Source organism: Syngnathus scovelli, chromosome 7 (assembly GCF_024217435.2).
Source record: "Syngnathus scovelli strain Florida chromosome 7, RoL_Ssco_1.2, whole genome shotgun sequence".
Classification (NCBI taxonomy): Eukaryota; Metazoa; Chordata; class Actinopteri; order Syngnathiformes; family Syngnathidae; genus Syngnathus; species Syngnathus scovelli.
In genome coordinates this window covers 11,446,091-11,469,766 of record NC_090853.1, presented here as the reverse complement: position 1 = coordinate 11,469,766, position 23,676 = coordinate 11,446,091, and the positions used below count along the sequence as shown (strand labels likewise).

The following is a 23,676-nucleotide window of genomic DNA, read 5'->3' as shown; positions in this document are numbered from 1 at the left end:
TCTGTCAGAACAAGCCTTATGAGCTCACTCACTAGATGTGATTCATTGCAGGTGTTGTGTGCAGGTGTCCTGTTGGTTGAGCGGCATGAAGGAGCATGTTTGTCATTCATTCAATTCTTTATTTGCATGAGTTTATAATGACTTGTAAGTGTAGAGCTAGAAATTGAATTCCATATTAGACATATTTATGGGAATATTAAAACTATTCAAAGACCACGCAGCTGCATGAAGATTTGACTTTTTTTTTGGCTCAGGGAGCGTAAAAATGAATGTGGCAATTACATTCCCATCCCCAAGGGTATATATACACATATACTGCAATGATAAAAACTCGCAGCTGTCTTGTCAAATGGAATTCTCACAGGGGCCAAAATATTCCAAAATAATACTAAATAAGTCCTCAGAAGAACAAATGAGAATTTACACAAGATAAATGACAAAATCACACAAAATGATTTAAAAAAAAAAAAAACATTCACAGTGTGACGGGAGCGTCTTACCGCTTGTGATATCAAATGATGTCCAACAGTCAAGAAGAAGAAGAATGAGCGTGGTTCAACAGAATCAACATTTTCAACCTCCCTCCAGCATTCAGCAAACATCTGGCCTATTGCCAAAGAGCTCAATGAAATGATTCCAATCAGTTTTCCATACTCAAATTCCTTTTGAATCATTTTGCTTACTTTCACATTGACCTCTTTGAAAGGATTTACCTTTTGTCCCAGTCCAAGATCCCTGTCGTGATCATGCAAATGTCAAAGGTCACAGGAGCTTATTTGATTCCATTTATGACCATTTCTCTTACACGTACAATATTTATTGTCTCCAAAGTTGAACATAACTAACATGAAAAAAAAAAAAAGGTTACAATCAATTTTAGAGTAACAACCACATTTTCAAAAATCACATTATAACTTGGTTAATTCCATATGGTCAAGTTTGAGCACCACGCATACAAAACATATCAGCTCACTTGTAACCGCAGTATGTCAAACAACAACACATCATTTATTTCCCAGAACAATAATAAATTATGAAGTGGAATTGAATTAAATTTAACTGTTTACAATTGAATTGTGTGTATTTGGACAACAGCAAAATGAAAAATAATGTGCACTCTTTGGACACTTTATTAGGCACCCCTGAGAAAACTAATGAGATCCAATATAAGCGCTTCATAAAATTTTCTGCCTTTACAAAGTTAAATACGCTCAATTTTGTTGGATACTGTTAAAAAGGATGTTAACATCAGGAAATGTTTATGATGGTGGGTGGTGTTGTAGCGCTGAAGCACATTAAAATTGCTTCTAATAGTTTAACCCTCGTATAATTATTAACTGGACACCTCTCAGGCAGTGTCATCATAACTGAGCATTAATTTTTTATGTAAATGCAGATTTGTTGATACAACTCTTGCAGTTGATCATATAATGTTGTACTGGAGTGATTATTGTCGTGGCTCAGAAATATGTACATAACAGGAAATGGTACAAATTTAGTAGCTTCTAACTGATGTGACTACATACACAATGTAAAAAGTGAAATCTTAAGTAAGATATAATTTCTTAAATTCAACCTAAATGTGCTTATTTTGCTGTGTTAATTTATTCTTTCATATGTCAAATTAGCTTATTTTAGGATTTTAATTATATTATATTACTGGTTTGAAGTCTAAAAATACTATTTTCAAGACTGCTGTAGATATGTGCCAAGTATTATTTTCTTATTTTGCAAATTTTTGTCAAGTAAAACTTTCTTGTTCTGCTGGCAGAGAATTTTGCTTATATTAAGTATTATTTTTCATAGTTTAACTTTTTTTTTTTTTCTTAAAATTTCCAGTGGAATTTTTGCAGTGCACATTTTTTCCACTGCATTGTGTGTAATCAATTAAAAATAAATTAAAAATATTAGCAAAATGAGTCCTCGTGTTCACCAGAGCAAGTCAATTTGGCCGTGATAGGTCTAAATGCTCAATAAACACAGTTTGATTATCCAGAAATAATAAAGCGTTACTTGCTGGCACCGTTTTTTCTTGAGACAAAATTCAAGGAACTTTAGTAACATTTGCCCAACTGGGGAAGGTGTTCAGATTGAACATGGCCGTCCCCCACGTGTTAATGCCAATGTTGATGGTCATGACCCCAAGGAAGTTTAGGACGAATCCAGCCTTGGCCTGAAAACACAAACGACATGTTGCAAGTTCTTGTGTTGAATCTCAGATTGTGCAGGTGTTCCTAATGTACGCTGCACATAGATTTAACTTTTGGAGTGCATTCAGTTGATTTGTTAGCTCGGTTTCCACTATAATATTTATTTAGGATATTTTGCTTTTACTAATAAATAATATGATGTGATCAGACATAGGATTAAAATAAGCTGCTTTATAAAATTGGATTCCGGATCTCTGGATCCAAAGCAAACCAGCACCGCACACTAGAATATGACATTGTGGAAGGCCTCACCATGTCCATGACTCGAAGGTTGCCATAGGAGAAGGCGATGGCGTTGGGGGGCGTGGCCACAGGCAACATGAAAGCCAAGGAAGCAGCAATGGTGCAGGGAAACATCACATAAAGTGGGTGGATTTTAATGGCAGTGGCCTGTTGGAGTCAATGGAGAATATTTACACTAACAACTCATACTGTACGTATGTAGTGAGTGAGAGAGTGAGAGAGCGAGAGAGAGAGAGAGAGAGAGAGAGAGAGAGAGAGAGAGAGAGAGAGAGAGAGAGAGAGAGAGAATTTTGGCAGGGTAAGGCTGTAATACTGCTCCGTTTAGCAAAAAAAAAAAAGAAAACATGGAGAGAAAAAAAAATCATAAAATCATGGATTTCATTGTTAAAATGCAAGAAGAGAGGTCAATGCATCATTTTGAGGGGAAACAAGATGGTGGTGAGTGGGAGGACTCAAGGATTGACAGTAGAAAGTGATGGTTCTCACCATTGCGCCGAGTATTGGTAAAAACAGAGTGGTGGTAGCAGTGTTGCTCGAACATTCCGTGAACATGGCCACCATCAGACACAACAAGATGGAGATGGCAAAAGGAGGGATACTCTGCAGCGGTTCCAGACTTTCCCCTAACCACTTGGACAGCCCGGATAGCTTTACCGTAGAGGAAGAACACACAACTGTCTGTGAAGAGACTTTCTCTGGAAATTTGTGGTGTGATCTTACCTCACTACCGTGGGCTAAAGCAAAGCCACCTCCCAGGAGCAAAAGGATGTTCCAAGGCATTTTTTCATGGACAGTTTCCCAAGTTAGCAGAGGAGGCGCGGGTTCTATTTGTGCAAAGAAGAGAAATCCGTTTAACAAATGGTCAAACGCAGCCTGGGTAAAAGCTTCCACACATGCAACATGCAAAGGTCATAAAAACACCCTCAAGGCAACATATGCCATAAATTAGTTACGGATGTACTAACAACTAACTGTGGTGGAGAGGGTGAGCTGCACCAAGTTCCTGGGGGTGCACATCAGTGAGGACCTCTCCTGGTCCGAAAACACCTCGTCACTGGCAAAGAAAGCTCAGCGCCGCTTGTACTTCCTGCGGAAGCTCAGGCGTGCATGTGCTCCTCAGGCAGTCCTGTCTACATTTTACCGTGGCACCATTGAGAGCGTCCTCACCAGTTGCATCGCTGTCTGGGGTGGTAACTGCACTGAACAGAACTTGAAGGCCCTGCAGCGCATAGTGAATACGGCTGGTAAGATTATTGGTGCTTCGCTACCCTCCCTGAAGGACATTTACACCTCCCATGTCGCCCGCAAGGCAACCTCGATTGCCAGAGATGTGAGTCACCCGGCTCACTCTTTGTTTGACCTTCTGCCCTCTGGGAAGAGGTACAGGAGCCTGCGCTCCCGCACCACCAGACTCGCCAACAGCTTCTTTCTCCAGGCTGTTAGGGCCCTGAACTCGCTACCCCCTTCTGCGTAGCGTGCGGCACTGTTGCGCTGTTTTCGGGAATGTCTGCTGTACGCGCACTTGCTCCTTTTTTTTCTGCTCCTCCTATTTCTTTCTTTATTTATTTATTTATTGTTGTGTTATTTATTCATTATTTATTCAGCACGCTTTTGTTATACTTGTTTACTTGTTTGTCTGTTGTGAGCCATGTCTTGTCACCGTGGGATAGGGGGGAACGAAATTTCGGTTTCTTTGTGTGTCTTTGGCATGTGGAGAAATTGACAATAAAGCTGACTTTGACTTTGACTTTGACTTTGACAAGATGTTGAAAAGTCACAATGACATGTCAAAAGTCCGCCTTCTAGAAGCGCCTGTACAATCCATTCGAGTTGGCAAAGAAGAGAAAATTATTTCCGCATAAGCAATTGTGTGCCATTGTAGTTTGTCCAAACTTGACCTCGAAGATAACATGTTAAAATAAGGAAGGAGAATTGATAAGGGTTATTTAAAAAGCCAGAATCAGCTAAATTGCCTTCAACAAGCCCTCAAAGTTACAGACCATATCTTTATGTGTTCAAAGAAAGCAAGGACAGACATGATTGTAAAACTTCTCGTGACAAGCCTGCTGGAAATTTACCTCACTCGATGCGGAGCCAACTACAGTATCACTCTTGATTTTTGTTTCAGATAAGCACAATTACTACCTAGATTGTACTCTGATGAAAGAACTTGCTTACCGTCCTCAGACGACCTGCCACATCGGGGAAATTTGGAGGGGATGCAGAAAAAGAGCGCTGACATAAAAATGGCCACAGTGCCATCTGTGACATACCTGATAAGGAAACACACGAATGGCATGCTTACTGTATAAAATCATGTTGATTAAACAGATGAACACATGATAATTGCAGTGCCGCCTAACAACATGCTTATTTGACTCTGACTCAAAACTATTTCTGGCACCGATCAACAGTCTTTGTCATACTCACACTTTATTTTGGTTGAAGAGAACGGTGGCCCAGCCTGGTATGAAGCCAGGCTCTCTGGTAAACCACAGAAGAACCAGCAGTATGAAGATAACCAGCACAATGGCCTCTGCAAAGCTCATCTTGCCCAATTTTTTGTACTCATCTTTGATTACCTGGTAGGCCTCCTTGTCACCTGCGCTCTTTCCACCACATCCAAATGACTCTTTCAGACTGGAGAAGCACAGTAAAATATTTTGTTTCGTCATAGCGGGGTTAGCTGTGAACATTCAAAAAGACTTTGACTTACTTAAAGCCCAGAAACATAAACTGCAGCCACAACCAAGCGAAGGCCAGCATGAGAACCATGTTGGGGAATGCAAAGCCAAACCAGCTTGCAAAATTGATGATGCCACCATTTTCAGGGAAAAGCCTTTGGGAGAAAGTATGAAATAACAATTCAGAAGTGAAAACAATGTACGTATCTGTGAAGCAATATTATGTCAATGAAGTACGGTAATATTGCCATTTGCCTCAAAGCCTTAATAAATTATTTTAACATAGAAAGTACATCTATGGCAGGCTATTTCTGCATACCATTTTTTTTTTTTTAACCATATTTACTAACTTGGTTTTCCAGTGAGGTATGCTAGCTGTTGTGTGGAGCTACACCGCTGTCTCTTAAATCGTTGGTGAACTGACAAAAGTGTAACAGGAAATAAAGAAACTTACTGAGATACAATTAAATATTTACAATAAATGTTCAAACCAATTTTCCCAAAGGAAATGTGAATTGAATTTGATTTGTTCCCAATTTCGTGTCAACTTATCAAAAATGAACTATCTCCGTCAAATCTTGCAAAATGGCTCTTTATAACAGAGACAACCTTGGGGAAGTTTGTAATTTTAGGTTATGCTGCAGTATCTCCACAAAACATTCTATGATGTTATTTTGTGTTGAATATATTAACAGGTAGATTGTGTCAGGCTAGTATGATAAAATGATTGTTTTATGGAGCATCGCTGGGAAACCCCTACACTAGTGTGGGTATTTGCACGGAGTCTTGAAATGGTTTCGATAAATTCTGATTTGCAAAGTAAAATAAGATCTTGGATTTTATATTTCTTTGACATTACAAATACATACTCATCAATCTGACCCATCAGGATGACATTGGGTGTGGTTCCCGTCAGAGTGGCTGTCCCTCCAATGCTAGCAGCATAGCACACGCACAGACTCATGCCTTTGGTCAGGTTCATGTACTTCTCTTCTCGCTTGTTTCTATGCTGCTGCGCCATCTCTGGACTCCAAGAGTGACCCTCTGAAGAGAGACATGAGGCTTTCAGTTCAATCTTCTTTAGCTACTAAATGAATATCTACCGTATTTTCCGCACTATAAGGCGCACCGGGTTATAAGGCGCACCTTCAATGAATGGGCCATTTTAAAACTTTGTCCATATATAAGGTGCACCGGATTATCAATAACTCAACGTTAGCAAACGTTAATATCACAACACAAAATAAATATGTTAGGGTTTTCCAGGTTATCTTGATCCTATGATTATGTTGGAATGTAACCTGTAATAATTAAACTCGCCTGTCCTGTCTTAACAAAAGTAGTAGAACAAAGTGCTAAGATCTTTTGAACTGATTGACTAGCTGCAGAGGAAGCAATCAAAGTTGTTTTGTTCACACAACATCGTGAAGGGCCCCCTGCTGTGCTTTGATCAGCCAGGGGCTTCGGCCATTTGTCTACTCTGACCCCCACTCTCAACCCCCACTCTGTTTCTCTCAATAAAAATCCTCCTGCACGAGGCCTGAGTCAGACTTCATTCGATAATCGCTGTTCAGACAGCGACGAATGGACTCTCCACCTGCAGGTGTCTAAAAGAACTTGCTTGTCTCCTGTTTGGTTCTTGCAAAATAAGTTGGAGTGAGCAAATCTCTAACAAAACACGTAAAGCTTACTTTAATAAATTAGTCCTCGTCCATGAATCCATATTGGTCCAGATATAAGGTGCACTGGGTTATAAGGCGCATAGAATAAATAACTCAATGTTGCTCAAACGTTAATGCAATCACAATATAGTAACACTCAAAATAGTGAAGACAATAACAATATATCAATAACTCAACGTTGCGCAAACGTTAACATCACACAACACACAAAATAAATGCGTAAAGCTTACTTTAATAAATTAGTCCTGAAAATGAACATTTATGGGATTTGGCCTTGGTACTTTTTATATTTGATGATATTGTAATAATTGGGGCTATTATAGTTTGGGATTTTTCATTAGAGTAAGTTTTTATTTCATTTTGAGTTTTTGTTTAATTCACTTTCAACTCGTTTGTAGGCGTAAGATTGTTAGCTTTTATTATTTTTTAATGCTTTCTTTTAGTTGAGTTTTTATTACTTTTAGTGTGAGTTTTCATTTTTTTTAAATAAGTTTTTTTGGGCAGAGCCAGATTTAATATAGATAGATATACGTATATATATATACCGTAAATTCCGGACTATAAGCCGCACCGGACTATAAGCCGCACCAGCTAAAATTCAGGGATATTTTAGTTTTTTTCTTACATAAGCCGCACCGGACTATAAGCCGCACGTGCACATGAGTTTTTTACAAAGAAAGACAGGACACAGAAAGCCGTAAAAATCCATAAATACGCCGCGCCGCCATTTAAGCCTCAGGGTTCAAAGTAACCTTCTGAATAAAATGCATTAAAAGTTCACATTCATTACAACTTGTTTTTGGTGAGCAAAATGTCAGAAGAATTGAATTTAAATGCTGATTGATTGGGTTTTAATACAATTCAGATGGTCCAAACAGCGCCACTGCTTTGTGTAATCTCTGAGTCACATGGCAGAGTAAGAGAAAGGGTTTAGAGCCTTTTGACGCAGGTCACCTAGCGTGCAGTCCATTCAACACAGCCAGAATAAGCAGCAGCCATAGTAGTGTTTCAAAATAGTATTTTTGTTGTTGCTTTTTCTTCAAGATACCGCACAACAGTGGTCCACAGCCTTTTTACGAGTGTATAAAAGTGATCAAGTCATCACAAAAATCACGAAAAAAATCTTATATAAGCCGCACCTGACTATAAGCCGCAGGGTTAAAAATTTTGGAAAAAAGTCGCGGCTTATAGTCCGGAAATTACGGTATATATATATATATATATATATATATATATATATATATATATATATATATATATATATATATATATATATATATATATATAAATGTCTCCAAGTATTGCATAATATGAAAAGTAAATTACAATTCCCAAATTACTGTTGGACTTACACACATATCCAGAACCTTGCTCAACACTCCAAAAAGAAGCAGAATCGAGTCTAAGTAAAAAGCAACATTTTGTTGTGCTTAATTTATTAGGTAATACAATTTAATTTGCCATTCCTATTAAAATGACAGCGAGACCCACAACTATAGTTTTGCCAGTGGTTCCCTACAAGACACGCATCATTATTGTTATCCCAAACCCAATACAAAAGGTAAAAACTTACTTGGAACCTTATTATCTGCCACACGCATATTATCTACATCTGTATAGGCACAAAGAGAAGAAAATGAACAACCAAATGAATCTGTTTAGCAAAATCATGGGGTGCCAAACTCACCCATGTTAATGCGCCTGTCCTCTAGTTTGACCTCCTTGGATTCGGTCGAGTCAGTCATCTCAAAGCCTTGGTTTTCCAAGCCATCCCTGGCAGCGCGGAGTTCATTGGCTCGTTCTTCAGCATTGGCCTCTGAGTCATTGAGCTGCTGCAGCACGGCATTGGCGATGGGCAGCATCATGGCCGTGGATGCTGTGTTACTGATCCACATGGACAGGAACGCTGTGGTGCCCATGAAGCCTATCATCAGTCTAGAAAGATAGAAAATAGATTTTTTAGGCAGTTATTTTGAAAAAGGTCTGCTGCAAATGGAGAATTTGAAGTCTTACGGTGAAGGTTTGACGCCGACTAATAGCAGGACTTGGAGGGCAATTCTCTTGTGCAGGTTCCAATGCTCCACAGCGATGGCCACCAGCATCCCACCAATGAAGAGCATGTTGGAGTCTTTCAGGTACTGGATACACACCTAGGCCACAGTGACATGTGTTGGACACGTAAGGCAATTTTCAAGAAGCACTAACTAGATGTCATATATTACACGGTTGCAGATACCTGCTCTGACGCCATGATCTTCATCATGGGGAAAAGGATAATAGGGAGCAAGGCCGTCACAGCCAGAGGGATGCACTCTGTACACCAGTACAGCGCCATCAGGATGATCACATAGCCGCATTTTGCCTCCTGCAATATTTCATGTATTGTCACTAGATAAAAACATTTTGCCAGGCTGAGCTCATAGAACTCACACCAACAGCAAACTAGAGAGAGTGAGAGAGCTGTGTTCATTCATTTTGCAACTTAATCACTGCTCTGTATTAATTATAAAACGCAATAGCGATAAAAACTGGTTACAGACTTCAGTGGTCTCAAGCGCATCTCTAATGTCATCACCATTGGAATGGTACTATTTTTATGGTCTGTTTTAAATCATAAAGGTACTCCAAAGGTAAAATATCTCATATCAAATAAATTAGAAATATTGAAAATAGTGTTTGAATGAATATAGGATTAATTGTATGAACTGAATGTTTGTTTTATTAGGACTCTAACATAACAATTACACTATGCGAGGTCACTGATGGGGCCCATACCTTCCTGGCAACATCTATATAGATAAAAATATACACACACACACACACATTGAAACCATAAAATGTGGTAATGTTATGATATGTTTTGATTACTCTCACAACAGCACAGTGATGACATATGTAGGGTCAAACGTTCAACTGCAGTGTCACTAAAAAATAGTGCATTATTGTCCTAAACTAAAACAATAACAAACAAAACGGGAAAAGTTGGAGTGAAGTAGCTCAAATTTTCAAGCTATTTCAAAAAGAACTTGCCAAATTCTTTTGGAGCAAACAATTTGCTTTCTTGGCTGTGCTAACTAACACTAATGCATTAAATGTCAATTTCTAATCAAAGGTTCTTCCAACTTAAATTTCTGTCCTAGCCCCCCAAAAATAGCTGTTGTGTTTACAGTGTAACGTTTATAGGCAATATTGATATCATGTTTGTTACTCACAGGCAACTATATTGTATAATACACTCACGAGTACACTTGCAAATTGCGATATAAAAACATAACTTAGAGCAAGTTTGATAGAAAAAAACAGAGAGCTGCTAGACTGAGTTTACATTCAACAGTAGTAGCGGACTTCCTCTGGTCCATAAATCAAGAGCATCAATCCCAGTTGTGAGTCATTCTTACCGGGGTGGGGATGGCAATAGGCAGAGGCAGAAGTAGAAGAGGTGTGAGAACTATCACAATATAGTTCCTATATCTCCACAGCCATGTAAGATGTCCAGCCATGATCGAGAAGCTTTGCTACACATTCAAAGTAATGAAATAGACAGAGGACCAAAAAAAATTTGTGACAGTGACAGTTCTAAGACAACACCAAATGTGATCGGAGTTTAAATAGCTGTAATCTTCATATGTCACTCTGAAATCCATTAAAAATTAACTTCAAAGGAGCCCACGTGTGCGTCCATGTGTGTTCTGATAAGATGATGTGCTATAGAGATAATAAAAACAGAAACTAATCTTAATCTGATGTGACCACTGCCAAGTTTCTCTCAATGAGAGGGGAGACAAACAAAATCATTCACATGCCTCATTTGGCCATTGTCTACACAACAATGGAGCACTATACCAAAATTATTGTCAGAGAATTGAAGAGCAGAAAGAAATAGAAAGGCAGTCATGTACAAAAACTACTCCAAGTCAAAATTAACTCATAATATATGGTTGTTTCATTTTTATAGACACAAGCTGGAGGGAACATGGAAGGCCAAAGTCCCATTAGATAAGGTTATTGGCCTTGTAAATGACTCATGTGGGCGTGACTTTGACAGAACAATGCTGTGATTTCCATTCGATTCTGCACAAGCAAGAAATGCAGACAAACCAGACAGACCTCCTGCTCTTCCATTATGTGTGCTTGCGTGGAAGTGTGAGAGCAGCACTCGTGATATATGCACACCAAAATATTTTATAATTACAATTATTAAAGCATAAAAAACAACAACATTACATTACATTGCAGAAAAAAACTAAGACAAAAAGCAATTTGTGGAAGATAATGCAAATATTTGGCTCCATGGATTGAAAAGACTTTATTTATTTATTTATTTATTTATTTATTTATTTATTCATTCGTTCATTTGCCCAAAATGCATGAAATGTTGCATATGCTGTGCACTAAAAGTGAAAAAGGGCCATGTATATTACTTATAGTAATCGTATGCTTCCAAAGCTACATTCGTAGCCGGTTGATTTTATTTAAAAAAATCATGCCAAAACCTTTAAGGTCATGAATCATACAATGTGTTCGCACACAAAAAAGTAAGAGTAGAATGTAAGAACTCGACTTCATATGGTTCTCAAATACTTAATAGCATCCTGAGGACCACTGCCGAAATTCTCAAAACTTGCTTTGGTAATGACTGCAGTTTCAATAACCTTAGATGCTTTAGCACGGATAAAAAATAAAAAATAATCAAGCCTCATTGGATAATAATTATGAATATTCAGATAAATATTCAAAACCCCACCCTAGCATACGGTAACAATACTTGCATGTGCATCGTGACATCTCATAAACAGGTGCAGGGGAAAAATAGCTTTCATTAATCATCCAATTATGTCATTATCAAGCATTTGGTGTGTTACTTTGGAACGAGTTGACTGGCACACAAAAAAAACCCAGACTTTTAATTACATCACAATAATTACCAGCTCAGTGCCTATTGGTAGAGTGTTCGCCCTGAGGCTAGAAGGTTGTGGGTTCAAACCCCGGCCAGGTCATACCAAAGACTATAAAAATGGGACCCATTGCCTCCCTGCTTGGCACTCAGCATTAAGGGTTGGAATTGGGGGCTTAAATCACAAAATGATTCCTGAGCGCAGCACCGCTGCTGCCCACTGCTCCCCTCTCCCCTAGGGGATGGATCAAAATCACACGGTGATGGGTTAAATGCAGAGGACAAATTTCACCAAACCCAGATTTGTGTGTGACGATCATTGGGACTTTAACTTAAGTCTTTCAATTGGTAATCAATTAGGGTCATCCGGTTATTGATAAGGTTGGTTACATATACATGACTTAACAGCCATAAGCAGCTGGGCCAAGATTTGAATGAAAGGCCAACAAGTCACCCAAACTCATTCATTAATATTTTCACCCTCATCTCCAAATAAATGAACATAAGCAGTTTTTGCAAACAATAATGGATTATACATTTTTCCTTATTATCACATAAGGTCACCCTCTTTAAATGTTACTAAGGATTTAAATGTTACTAAGGATTCATCCGTCACAATATTAGGTGCACCTGCACAATTTTATACAATATGTAGAATACTGTGTAGTTTGTGCGGTTCTACCTCAGCAAACTACAACCACAATAATGAATACAAAATATACACCCCACTAATAATGTTAATTAAGAGACGAGTTGCTCTTGAATGAGTGTGTATATATATACGTGTATATATATATATATATATATATATATATATATATATATATATATATATATATATATATATATATATATATATATATATATGTGTGTGTGTGTGTATTTGTGTGTGTATGTGTACTACTATAGTAGTACACACTAAACAAGAACACACATAAAAGTGGTAAACCCAACTACAGAAGCTAAATTTTTTATTTGTATATTCTGTTGCTATTCGTACAAACTCATGCACACACGAAATAAAATGTGCAAATAAATTGAGACAAGTGTCACAAATGTTAAGGACACGGGCTTTTGAGTGAAATTTAAAAATTAAGCCAAAATACACTGCAACCCTTACAGGTTAACCTACCAAAACATTTTTTGTTGACACTTAGTCATTAGGTTATGATACAGTAAAACATTGGATTCGATCGTACCTAACTTGTAATCTGTGTAATTCACCACTTAGTCCAGTTGATGTCGCAAAGTCCACACTAGAAGATAATCTTTTTGTCATTTGTGGTGAGCTGTTGAAAACGCTGCCATTAACTTTTCAGCTACTGACAAAAACACAACGCGACAACAACAAAACAGTGCAGTGTGCATAGAGGGGCGTTTGCAGGCAGTAAGTGAAGTTTCATGTTTATTCGATACGAGTCGATATGTACGAGCCGGACACGGCTGCTATCCTTCCGGATGACGAGGAACTGAAAGCCGATGGCTCAAACTTTTCTTCCGGCCATGATGAGGACACCCTGCAGCTGCCACCGCCAACCTCTCGGCCGGCGGGACCGCCGTTTGCGTGTCCGCTTCCAGTGTCCGTGGAGCCCGTCATGTTCCTGTCCGTGTTTGCCGTGGTCCTTCAGGCGCCGCTGACCACTCAATATCTGTGGGACCGAATTAGCGAAGACGTTGGCTACAATGCTTCGAAAATGTCGGAATGCGGCAACAGATCCGCGGGGCCAAACGCTCTTCAGAAGGTACACTTGTATGATCTGCTGGCCCAAAAGGGGCATCATAGTCTGCTTTGTTTATTTTAGGTTGAGACTAGCAAACTCCAACTGGTAGATCTGAATCCAATTATACGCAAAACATGACGTCACGTGATGCGGAAGTTTATTTTTTAAATTATTTTTAGTTACAGGCTTAGCAAATGTTTTCACACTGATCATGCTCCAGATTAAAAAAAAACAAAAAACTTGCAAGTAATGATTTTAGATAGAGGTAGCAAAAGTACTCACACCATTATAAGTAACAGCTATTTGTGTTTTTTCCATTGTGTAATTTTTCTTTGCAAGGAGGTGGAAACCCTGACAGCACACTGGAACCTCTACATCAGTCTGGCGGGCTTTTCTGTCGGCTTGCTGGTGGTCCCTCTTCTGGGCTCGTGGAGCGATTTTGCAGGTCGCAGGCCGGTCCTCATCATTCCCAACCTGGGTCTGGCCATGCAGGTGGTTGTCTACCTGATAGTGATGTACCTCAAGCTGCCTGTGGCCTACTTTCTCGTGGGTCGACTGCTCAGTGGACTTTCGGGGGATTTCAATGCTATACTGGCTGCCTGCTTTGCGTACGTGGCCGACACGAGCGACAGAAAAGCCCGCACTTTCAGGGTGGCGGTCCTGGAAGCTTGTATTGGGCTCTCTGGGATGTTTGCCAGCATTATCGGAGGGCACTGGAGGCGGATGCAAGGGTAAGGAATTCTCACGTTATTTATTTTTGTCATGATTTTCAGCCAACACCTTGTTTTTCTGTCTATTTGTAGCTACATCAACCCCTTTTGGTTGGTCCTGGCAACCAGCCTGATGTCGGCTCTGTATGCGTTCCTGTTTGTCCCGGAATCTGTCGAGAAAGACCCCAGCGCCAAGCTTCTCACCATTCGCCATCACAAAGCCGTGTGGCACATTTTCTCCACCGGGGGCAGCGAGGGCGGCGGAAGGTTCCTGAGATGCAAACTGTGGCTCTACATGCTCTGCTTCTTCCTTGTGGTGAGCATCCACATCGGGAGCCGCGAGCTGTACGTCCTGTACGAGCTGAGCCCGCCGCTGTGCTGGGGCTCGACGCTCATCGGCTATGGCTCGGCTGCTCTGCACTTGTGCTACCTGAGCAGCCTGCTGGGGCTGAAGGTCATGCTGCACTGGCTGGAGGACTCATGGGTGGCTGTTATTAGTCTTGCCTCCAACATCACTGGTCTGCTGGTTTTCTCTGTGGCAGACACCACTCTGCTCATGTTCACAGGTAACACTCAACACATGAAAAAACTCAACATACATGTTTTAATGTGATGTGTATTTTCCATTATTATGTAGGGCTTTAGTGATGTACTAAACCTCAGATCAAATTTCAGATCAAATGTATGCCCCCCCCACACACACACACACACACACGCGCACACACACAGACACACACACACACACACACACACACACACACACACACAACTGTAATGTGTCTGCCTACATTATGTGTCACCAGGTTATGGTTTTTTATTCTTCTTTGTGGCTGCTACACCTGTGCTCAGAGCCAAGCTGTCCAAGCTGGTGAGCCAGTCTGAACAAGGTGAACCACTCATCACATTGCTGACCAGCTTTACATGCTTTAAATGTGAAAAGATTGAGACTTAAAGGCACTGTCATTTTGTAAAAATATACATCTTGCTTAGTTTTGGTAGCTTTACTAAAATTAAATTATTTTATTACGTGTTCTCTACTGCTACCGTGACTGAAGACATCCTGAAGGTAGCATACATGCTGAAGTCTGAATTCTCTGCCAGGTGCTCTCTTTTCCTCCGTGGCCTGTGTGGAGAGCTTGTGTTTCCTTGTGGGTAGTGGCCTCTTCAACTCTGTCTATCCAGCCACGCTGCACTTCATGAAGGGCTTCGCCTTCCTCTTGGCCGCCATCCTCCTCCTCATCCCAGCAAGTATAATTGGGTGAGTCTCCTCTTTGCTCCAATCAACACGCAAAAGACGTATTCAAAATTGATGCTGATGTGTCTGCAGGACGTTGCGTTGTTTGGAGATGAGAGAACTCAGCGACGCCATGGCATCCTGACCTGCACAATCAGACCAAAAATAAATACCAATGGCATCACTGTAGCAGAGGGAGGAACGCAAAGGATTCTTCCCACTAACACATTTTACTTGAAAGAGTGAGAGCCAACAAATTAGTGAATAAGGGTGTATTCAGATCAGAAAAGTCCTTTAGTCCGCTTGTTTGATACGGACCAAAAGCGGACTTAATTTTTTTTCATTTCGTGCGGTTCCCATTCAGACTGTACATTTTGCAAGTGAAATATATTTTGTAAACACATCCACGCTTGTGACAATCTGTGCTCCCATTCCTGGAAATAGAGGAAAACATGCTAATTAACTAATATTTTATCTAGTTTGTCAAACCAAGGGCACTGGTCTTTTTCATCACCTGAACTCACGCTCTTCTTTAAAGCGTCTCGTACTTTCATGTAAGTTTGGTGAAGTTTTTTTACTTCGACTCGGCATTGTTCATGGGACCGCTCGAAGCACCTCTCCTTCATTTTCTCACGAACACGACCGCATTTTTGTGTGTCTTCTCTAGCAGTTGTATAATATGTGTATCTGCCCATATATTCAAGAGGCACAGTTTATTTTCATTGCCCCATGGCTCATTTTTTGTAGCATTCAACTGTTAGCAGCACTGAAAAGCAAATTTTTCCCACAGTGTCTTGCTACGGTGTCTTGCACCTGCATAAAAGGTCCGGACCAGCATTACAATCGAACCTCGGTCCTTTTAAAATATACGAAACAGTCAGGTCTGAATACACCCTAAGTTCACTAAAAATGATTCTGCCGTTGCAAAAAGTCAATGAGGGGAAAACTTGTTTTTATGCATTTATTTTTGCGCATTGTGAATCATCCAAGAGGCTGCATTTCAATATGAATACAATATTGAAACTGATTTTATTCTGTCCATTTGAAAAATAATAATCGTCCAAAGCAAAAGTGCAACATTGTTGATTCACATTTCTTCATTTTTGTATACATATTGTTCAAAGAGCACTAGCGTAATGTCATTTTTAGTCCGTCCAATTTTTTAACGGTTGTCTGATTTTAATCCATCCATATTTTTGATAATTGTTATATGGAAACGAATGATTTAAAAAAATAATGAACTGGTTTTTTTTCCTGTATTTAAAATAATTGTTACTTTTGTCAGATTCTTGTTTTTTTTTCAGTGGCCTTTGTGTGTTTTTTTTTTTAATTTCTTTAACAGAAGGGAACCAACAATTTTGACTGCGTGCAGAAAATGGGGAATCATGTAACCAGTTGGGGATTACTGAGTTAGAACTTGAAGCAAAGCAACACTGGATAGTCCCTCAGCACACAGGCACACACAACATGGTCACGTCCAAGATGCACTGCGAGCTAACAAATCAGCTTTAAAATGCACAAAGGGAAGAGCAGAGGTCAAACAGCATATTGGCTTGTTGGGATTGAGCTGTGTGTTTTCTGCTGGAAGGACACTTGTAATATTTCAAAAATAAAAATATTTTTAAGATGCATTGGATTCTTTATATGATTTGAATGCAAAATAAAAGTCTACATTTTACTATGGTCATCTTTCTGGTAGAATTTACTACTCTAAACTGAAGTGCTGTAGTAACTTCCTTTATTTACTATACGTTTAAAAGCATGCATTGGCAAACTGTAATTGCTTTTCATAATCTAGTTATTTTGTGGGTTTTTAAAATTGAGTGAAACAGGCAAACCCACACAATTTGGAAGGTGCATGTTTTTCATTGGACGGAGTTTTTCAGAATCAAAAAGCATTTCGTATGCAATACAAATGAGAAAATTATTTTAAAATGCACAATGCTGAACAAAATGTGGAGCTGTTGTTGTTTTATTGACTAAAATATGGCGTCCAACAAGTATTAAAGCTGACCTCTCTGCATCATTGTATAGTAGATGGCAATTGTGGGCGTCAACAGATCTTTAGGCCAGTGCGTTCGTTATCTGTTGATGCATGTACATTATACTTGCTTAGAATAAATACACAAGTAGGAACAGCAATACATTTTGCTTGGCTGACCAATATTTACTTAACAGATATATTTAATGGCGCCGACAATGGGAACACAAATATAAACAGCTAGTGCTATATTCTATTGCATGTTCCAATTGCAAAGGCAAATTTGTGATACAATGAAAATAATTTCATTTGAGAGTAATCGTAACAAAAATGTTATGACTCAGTAATCTGAATGACGTGAGTGTTAATCCTTTTGTTTTTGTTCCTGAGTCAAAAAGAGGTATACACTGTACTTGATGACAAATTATTAAGAATAATGGAATCATTGTTTTTTATGCAAAAAAACATAAAGACCTCATGTTATTGTTTGCAATTTTGGCATAAGTTAAAGGTGATTTTAGAATAAATGTGTTCATTTCTTTTTCTGTTCTTTGGAGCTATCCAGAAGGTCTTGGTTTCCCTTTAGAAAGCGGAGGATCTTCTCAATTGAGGCCTCCTGATACTCATGCGACCACCTGTGTCAAGAAAAGGCAACATTCAATCAGTTAATAATCAAAAGATGGGTCGTGTTTGTAAAATATGAATGGAATGGCTCCTCACTTGATGCCGTTGAAGTTGAGAATAGATCTCATGTCCTCTGGCAGAGACATGGGATCAGGCCATACAAAGTAATCCGTGACAGGGACAATGTTCTTCTTTCCACCCAAAGCGGTGACTATTTCCTGTAACATCAGATTAATGACAAAATAATAAAAGATGTTTGTGCTTACGTCACTTCACTAAAGATGTTTCATCAGCAGTTCAAATCTCAAACATGAGGAGTCAGTATTTTCAGATGGATCCCGCCAACCAAAACAGGGGCAAGAACTATTAGAAACCACAAGAGTGAGCTGACCTTATGCACCCAGTCTTTCATAGCCGTGTCTCCCATGCACTTGTCCAGAGCGTTGGCAGACAGGACCAGTATGAAGTTTCGAGCCCGCTGGACACTCTGAATAAGTTTGTCCTCAAATTTTCCGGCTTCTAGCTTCTCCACATCTATGAAGACACTGAATCCTCGAACCTGCAGGTGCACCTTTAGAAGACTTTCGGTGCCAAAGAATGTACAAGTTAGAACAAAGTAAGTCAAATTGCCATCTTGAGTATGATGTAGATTAGACTTAATAAGAACCCTCCTACTCTGACCTGGCGAGTTGTGATCCGGTGGTCCGACGATAGCTAATGAACACATCGGGTCCTGCAGGCTGGGCATCTATGCTGGTTGGTCTCAGCGGTTTTCGACTGACCGCCAGGATCTTGGCTCGGTGGACTCCGTTGAGTATGTGGCAGTCATGCAGAAGCTGCTGATCCGTCAGGCTTTGGATGTTGTTGCGGTCCACTCCTGACTGGACAAAGCCGTACGTGTACTGGCGATAACGAGGGTCCGCTTCCGTCAGCCAGTCAGCCATATTGTGAGGGTCGCATGTAGCATAGTTGGCGTAGGTCTTTAGCACGCGCAGGTCTCTTAGGAACCTGGCGGAAAGAAAATATAATGGTACCTCTAAATTTTACCATAAGTTTGACCACAGAATTTTCCAGAAAAGAAAAGAAATAAATTAATGTGCCTCTTGCGACAGAGGCCAGCAGTCATGCCCAGGTCTGTGCTCAGGTCTTGCTCTGTGATGTTCAGAAGGAGATCTCCATCCACCTGGAGCTCCTGGCTCAACAGACAGACACAAATTCATCAGACAAATGCAAGTTGTATCGGTACTCTGGTTTGATGATCAGGAAGTCAAAACGGACCTGGAAGCGGTCGCAGTATGCACTGAAGCCGACCTGCTGCAACCAAGTCTGCACCTCGCAGGTCTTCCAATTGGGCACAGAGGATGGGATGCGTTTGGGCACTTCATCGCCCATCATTCTTAAAGCCCGCTTGGCTAAGGAGCAGGCCGTGCCATTGCTGGAGTACATGACTATTCTTTTAAGGCTCTGCACTGCTCCAATCTCTTGGAAAATCTGGAACCAGATAAAAGATAAAAGTGTTAAAAGTGAATTCAAACAGCCTGGAAATTGTAAAAAATTATTTACAGGCGACACAATACAACATTTTCTATTTAATAGCCTGTATAGAAAAGGGTAGGACACTGTGTGGCCTGGCCACTAATCAAGTGTGAAATTAGAACAATCCTTTTTAGAGTCATCAATAAACCCGGAGGAAATCAATACTAACACAATTGGGAGAACTGCAAACACCACACAGATAGGACCAAAGCTGAGATTCAAACTCTGAAACTCAGAACTGTGAGCAGTGATTGTACCTTGGTGTTGCGTTGACGGGACTTGATGCTGGTCTCAACGCAAAGGTAGAAGGCTGCGATGCACTTTCCCTCCAGTCTCGTTCCATCCAGCAACGGCAAGAGGTGCTGCAGGTCAGACGCCGTCTTCCCTTGCATGCAGTCGGCGCTGTCCGACAAACTTCGCGCAAAATCATCGGGATCCAGAGATGCGATGAAGGGCTCCACCAGCTCCAGCGTGCCGGATTTCACCACCTCCTTCTCGATTTCTTTGTTGGCCGCCAAGACGGTGACGGCTAGGCACGCGTGGAAGCGGATGAGTTCGTCCTCTTTGGAGAAGGCAAGAGGGAAGAGCCATTCAGCAGCCTGCTTCTCGATCATCCATCTCTGGCAGCGGTGGCCTCCGTACATGGCGCAGTTGGCCAAGGCCACAGCGCAGTGACGCAGCACGGTGGGGTCCGTGCCTCTGCACCAGTAGAGCAGAGCATCCAAGGCGCCGTTGGTGATGAGGTGCACCGACGTCTCCTCGGTGTGTTTGAACATGTGCTCCAAGATTCCCGACACGCTGCGAGCCAGCTGGGCGTCCTCTTGCTGTCGAGTTAGGTTGAGGATGACCCCCAAACCCAGACGAGCTACGTAATCTCTGTCAGGGAAGAGCCAGAAATGTTAGAAGTACATACTCGATCTGCTTGACAGGAAGACAGACAACACAACCTTGCCTATGAAAAACAAACGTTCAGTATAATTTTATTGTCCCAGCACTGTGGTCTACCAATGGCCTTTTACTGAATGCTCTTTACACAATATTAAAACCAAAAGGCGCCCCAAGTTGTGGGTGCATTTTTTTTTTTTAGATATACATAAAAACTTCCTCTTTTTGAAAAGCAACTTCAAACACATTTGTGCAAATCAGAAAAAACAATACTGATTTCATTGTTGTAAATTTTTTCATTAAGTTGTGTGTTCTTGTGTTAAGTGTAAAAGGCTGTGATTCTGTATTTTATTTATTTTATTTGTTCAATTTATTATGGCCATGTGAAGCAGTTTGTGACTCTCTGTGCTATATAAATTAAATTACTTCCCTGTGTGCACTTCACTACATGGCTGGCTTGCACTTCCTGTAATTTACCACCTGACCAATTTTATGATGGTTGTTGTTTTGTAGAGGTACGTATTTATTATGATGGTGATGATGATATGATGATGATGATCATTAATATGTCTTGGTCCAATCAAATTTTATAAAACACATTATGAAGGGACTGAAAAACAAAAAAAAACCTACAACCACATTCTAATGAGAGCCAATGCTAAGTCTAATGAACATTAAACCTTCACGACACGGATAATAATGCTCAGTTTTGCAATGTAAGTCACAATATATTTCTTATTGTGGTTTCGTGGTGATGCATTTTGCCGTCCACACTGTGACCCTGAGTAGCAGTGCAGAAAATGGACGGCTGGGTGGATGGATGGATTGATGCACTGTTTCTTATTTCCGGGATGCACAGGGACAGGAAGTGCTTCTGGAGTTACACGTCAATGTGTGTGTTTTCTTCTCTATGCTGGCCTGCAGACACTTTTATAATTGCGTCAACTATAATAGATCATCTTCATCATCTTCTCACGATCTCAGTGAGAAGCTTAAAACAGAAACGTGATTTGTTTCATACTTAATGTGGATTCTGATGGGGGAACAATGCGAGTCTCCAGTAGTAATAGAAGGGAAGAGTGCCTTGGATATTTGTGGCTATTAGCAGGGCGGGGCTCAAATGAAACTAGCTGCAGATAAGAATAGATAAATGTCTGGAAAAGTTCAATACTGCCTGATTACATTGTCCAGGTTCAGATCCTCATATGTAAATTGCTGGTCGAATTAATGTATGAATCTATTCTTTGTGCATTTCTTTAAATTATTTACTTTAAGTATTATTATTATTATAATTATTATTATTAGAGCGTTTAATGTCTGTTGATGGCCGGCAGCTCATTGAATGGCAAATATGCCACTCATATGTAAATTGCTGGTCAAATTAATGTATGAATCTATTCTTTGTGCATTTCTTTAAATTATTTACTTTAATCATTATTATTATTATTAGAGCGTTTAATGTCTGTTGATGGCCGGCAGCTCATTGAATGGCAAATATGCCACTCTGTTTGGCTCATAAATGTGTCAATTTTCACATTTACATCTCAGTGCGATGCAATGTTGGGTAACCACATTTGTCAACAAGTGTTGGTTTGTTACACTGCATGAGACAAGGTCTTCTTCCTGCAATCTAATACAGGATGTGTATTTGATTATACTTATTTATGAATGTATATATGTTCAACTGAAGTATTGATGTGTTTAGGGTGGACGCAGAAGCACTCCATCATAATGACAGGTGTTGAAATATGTGTTGTTAAATGAGCTTTCTCAGTAGTGCAGTTCTGGACAGACTCAGACAGCTTCTTTCCACAAGCCATTGCTAACTCCACTGAACTCACAATAATATTATTCCATACGTTTTCTTTTTTACATCTAGAACATTCCCTACTCTGCTGCTACGGTTTTAGTACATTAATGTGCCTAACTTAACATGATGATAATATTTTTAATTTATGAATTGCAACCCCAGTGTGCATGTTCCAGCATCTCTATTGCGGGTGATGATGGTGCAAGTGTACCTAATGTATTGGCTGTAGATTGGTACCTGTTGTCCGAGACCAGTATCTGCTCCAGTAGTTTGGCAGACTCATATGTGATCTCCACAGCAGGTGTCTGCTGGAGCTGCAGCAGGAGCTCCAGGCCTCCATCCAGCCGGATCCTGTTGCAGATCTCTTCGGCCACCTGACGTCCAACGGTAGGTAGAACCCAGGCCTCCTCCACCAGCTGGTAGATCTCCGCGATGGCTCCGCGCGTCTCGTTAGAATCGGACGTTTCCTTGGCGCGTTTGAGCCGCTGGATAGCGGTGCGCAACGCGGGGAGAGAGACGTCCAGAGCCGCTTGCACGTCAGCGTGGATCCCTGGAGACACCGGTCTCTGCTGTTCGGCCCCGGAGCCGCTCCTTCCTCGTTGGAGTCGGCTGACATATTCGGGCACCGTCAGGCGGTCTGAGCTAAACATGACAGACAAATGTCTGAAGAGCCTCCACAGGAAGAAGGTGAGAGAAAAAAGCATCTACCGGCAGAAGCAACGGTGACTGGCTTTGTTTACAAGAGCATCGGATTGGGTGACGTTTTTGCCCCAGCTGGTGAATAGCAAACAAACAAGGCCTCTGGTATTAATCCCAAGTGACAACTGCCTCCAAATTATTAAATGAGCAACTACCCATCGATTCGTCCCATATTCTCCAAGATTTAAAATAATCACAACATGATCAGGCGCTGGTATGCAAATGAAGCATCAAACACACAGCAGGTCCTTTTGTCTGTTCCTGGTGTCAAGTGCGTCGTTTTCTCACTTCTCACCATCGATGCGCGCTTTGTTTCTTATTGTTCAAAAGAGAATCAAACCAAAAGAAACTCCTCTTCCGCAGTTACAGAAAATGAGCTGTCACTGCATTGGCATCGGACAGCTGCAATCCGCAGCATCCACGAGCTGCTTGTCTTCCTGCTGCGTCCTCCGGAGAATTGCTCAGGTTGCACTTTGCACCGCCCGCCGCTCGTGGAAACAACCGGGACGGAGCTGCTATTAAAAGAAGCAGCCCCCCCACCCCCCTCCTCCCAACCTCTCTCGTATAGCAGAGCTCCTCTTGCAAACGAGCAGGCTGGCCCTCTACTGGACGCACCAATAAATACAATATTCATGTAATCATCTTCACTCAATTTGTAACATACAAAATTGCCATTTTGGGCGTCTCCTGAAATTGGACGTACGCTGTTTTAATACTATGACCTGCAGGACAAACGTTGTAGGAAATGCATGAATAGCAACAT

At 40.6% G+C, this 23,676-nt stretch overlaps 3 protein-coding genes across 5 annotated transcripts; 1 reads left to right on the top strand and 2 right to left on the bottom strand.

The window, feature by feature from the left end:
• Positions 1–105: 105 nt before the first annotated feature.
• On the bottom strand, positions 106–10,498 carry LOC125972436 (Na(+)/citrate cotransporter-like). Of its 2 annotated transcripts, XM_049726106.2 has the most exons (13): positions 10,218–10,497; positions 9,056–9,184; positions 8,833–8,969; positions 8,507–8,754; positions 8,393–8,431; positions 6,007–6,181; positions 5,170–5,292; positions 4,884–5,093; positions 4,632–4,726; positions 3,174–3,277; positions 2,940–3,101; positions 2,463–2,600; positions 106–2,173 (listed from the first exon to the last, which is right to left on the bottom strand). In XM_049726106.2, the coding sequence occupies exons 1-13, from the start codon at positions 10,317–10,319 to the stop codon at positions 2,045–2,047; spliced, it is 1,791 nt and encodes a 596-aa protein (XP_049582063.1). In that variant the 5' UTR covers positions 10,320–10,497; the 3' UTR covers positions 106–2,044. The 2 variants fall into 2 exon arrangements, with proteins under 2 accessions (XP_049582063.1, XP_068507528.1); XM_068651427.1 differs by lacking the exon at positions 8,393–8,431 and having other exon boundaries at positions 10,218–10,498.
• A 2,472-nt stretch (positions 10,499–12,970) lies between these two features.
• On the top strand, positions 12,971–17,009 carry slc46a1 (solute carrier family 46 member 1). Of its 2 annotated transcripts, XM_049726710.2 has the most exons (6): positions 12,973–13,455; positions 13,774–14,165; positions 14,238–14,710; positions 14,948–15,031; positions 15,246–15,402; positions 15,472–17,009. In XM_049726710.2, the coding sequence occupies exons 1-6, from the start codon at positions 13,138–13,140 to the stop codon at positions 15,521–15,523; spliced, it is 1,476 nt and encodes a 491-aa protein (XP_049582667.1). In that variant the 5' UTR covers positions 12,973–13,137; the 3' UTR covers positions 15,524–17,009. The 2 variants fall into 2 exon arrangements, with proteins under 2 accessions (XP_049582668.1, XP_049582667.1); XM_049726711.2 differs by lacking the exon at positions 15,472–17,009 and having other exon boundaries at positions 12,971–13,455; positions 15,246–15,406.
• Positions 16,668–23,425, bottom strand: sarm1 (sterile alpha and TIR motif containing 1). Its single transcript, XM_049726707.2, has 8 exons — positions 22,452–23,425; positions 19,777–20,395; positions 19,262–19,474; positions 19,084–19,175; positions 18,665–18,991; positions 18,375–18,564; positions 18,080–18,201; positions 16,668–17,994 (listed from the first exon to the last, which is right to left on the bottom strand). The coding sequence occupies exons 1-8, from the start codon at positions 22,916–22,918 to the stop codon at positions 17,892–17,894; spliced, it is 2,133 nt and encodes a 710-aa protein (XP_049582664.1). The 5' UTR covers positions 22,919–23,425; the 3' UTR covers positions 16,668–17,891.
• Between the last annotated feature and the right edge of the window lie 251 nt (positions 23,426–23,676).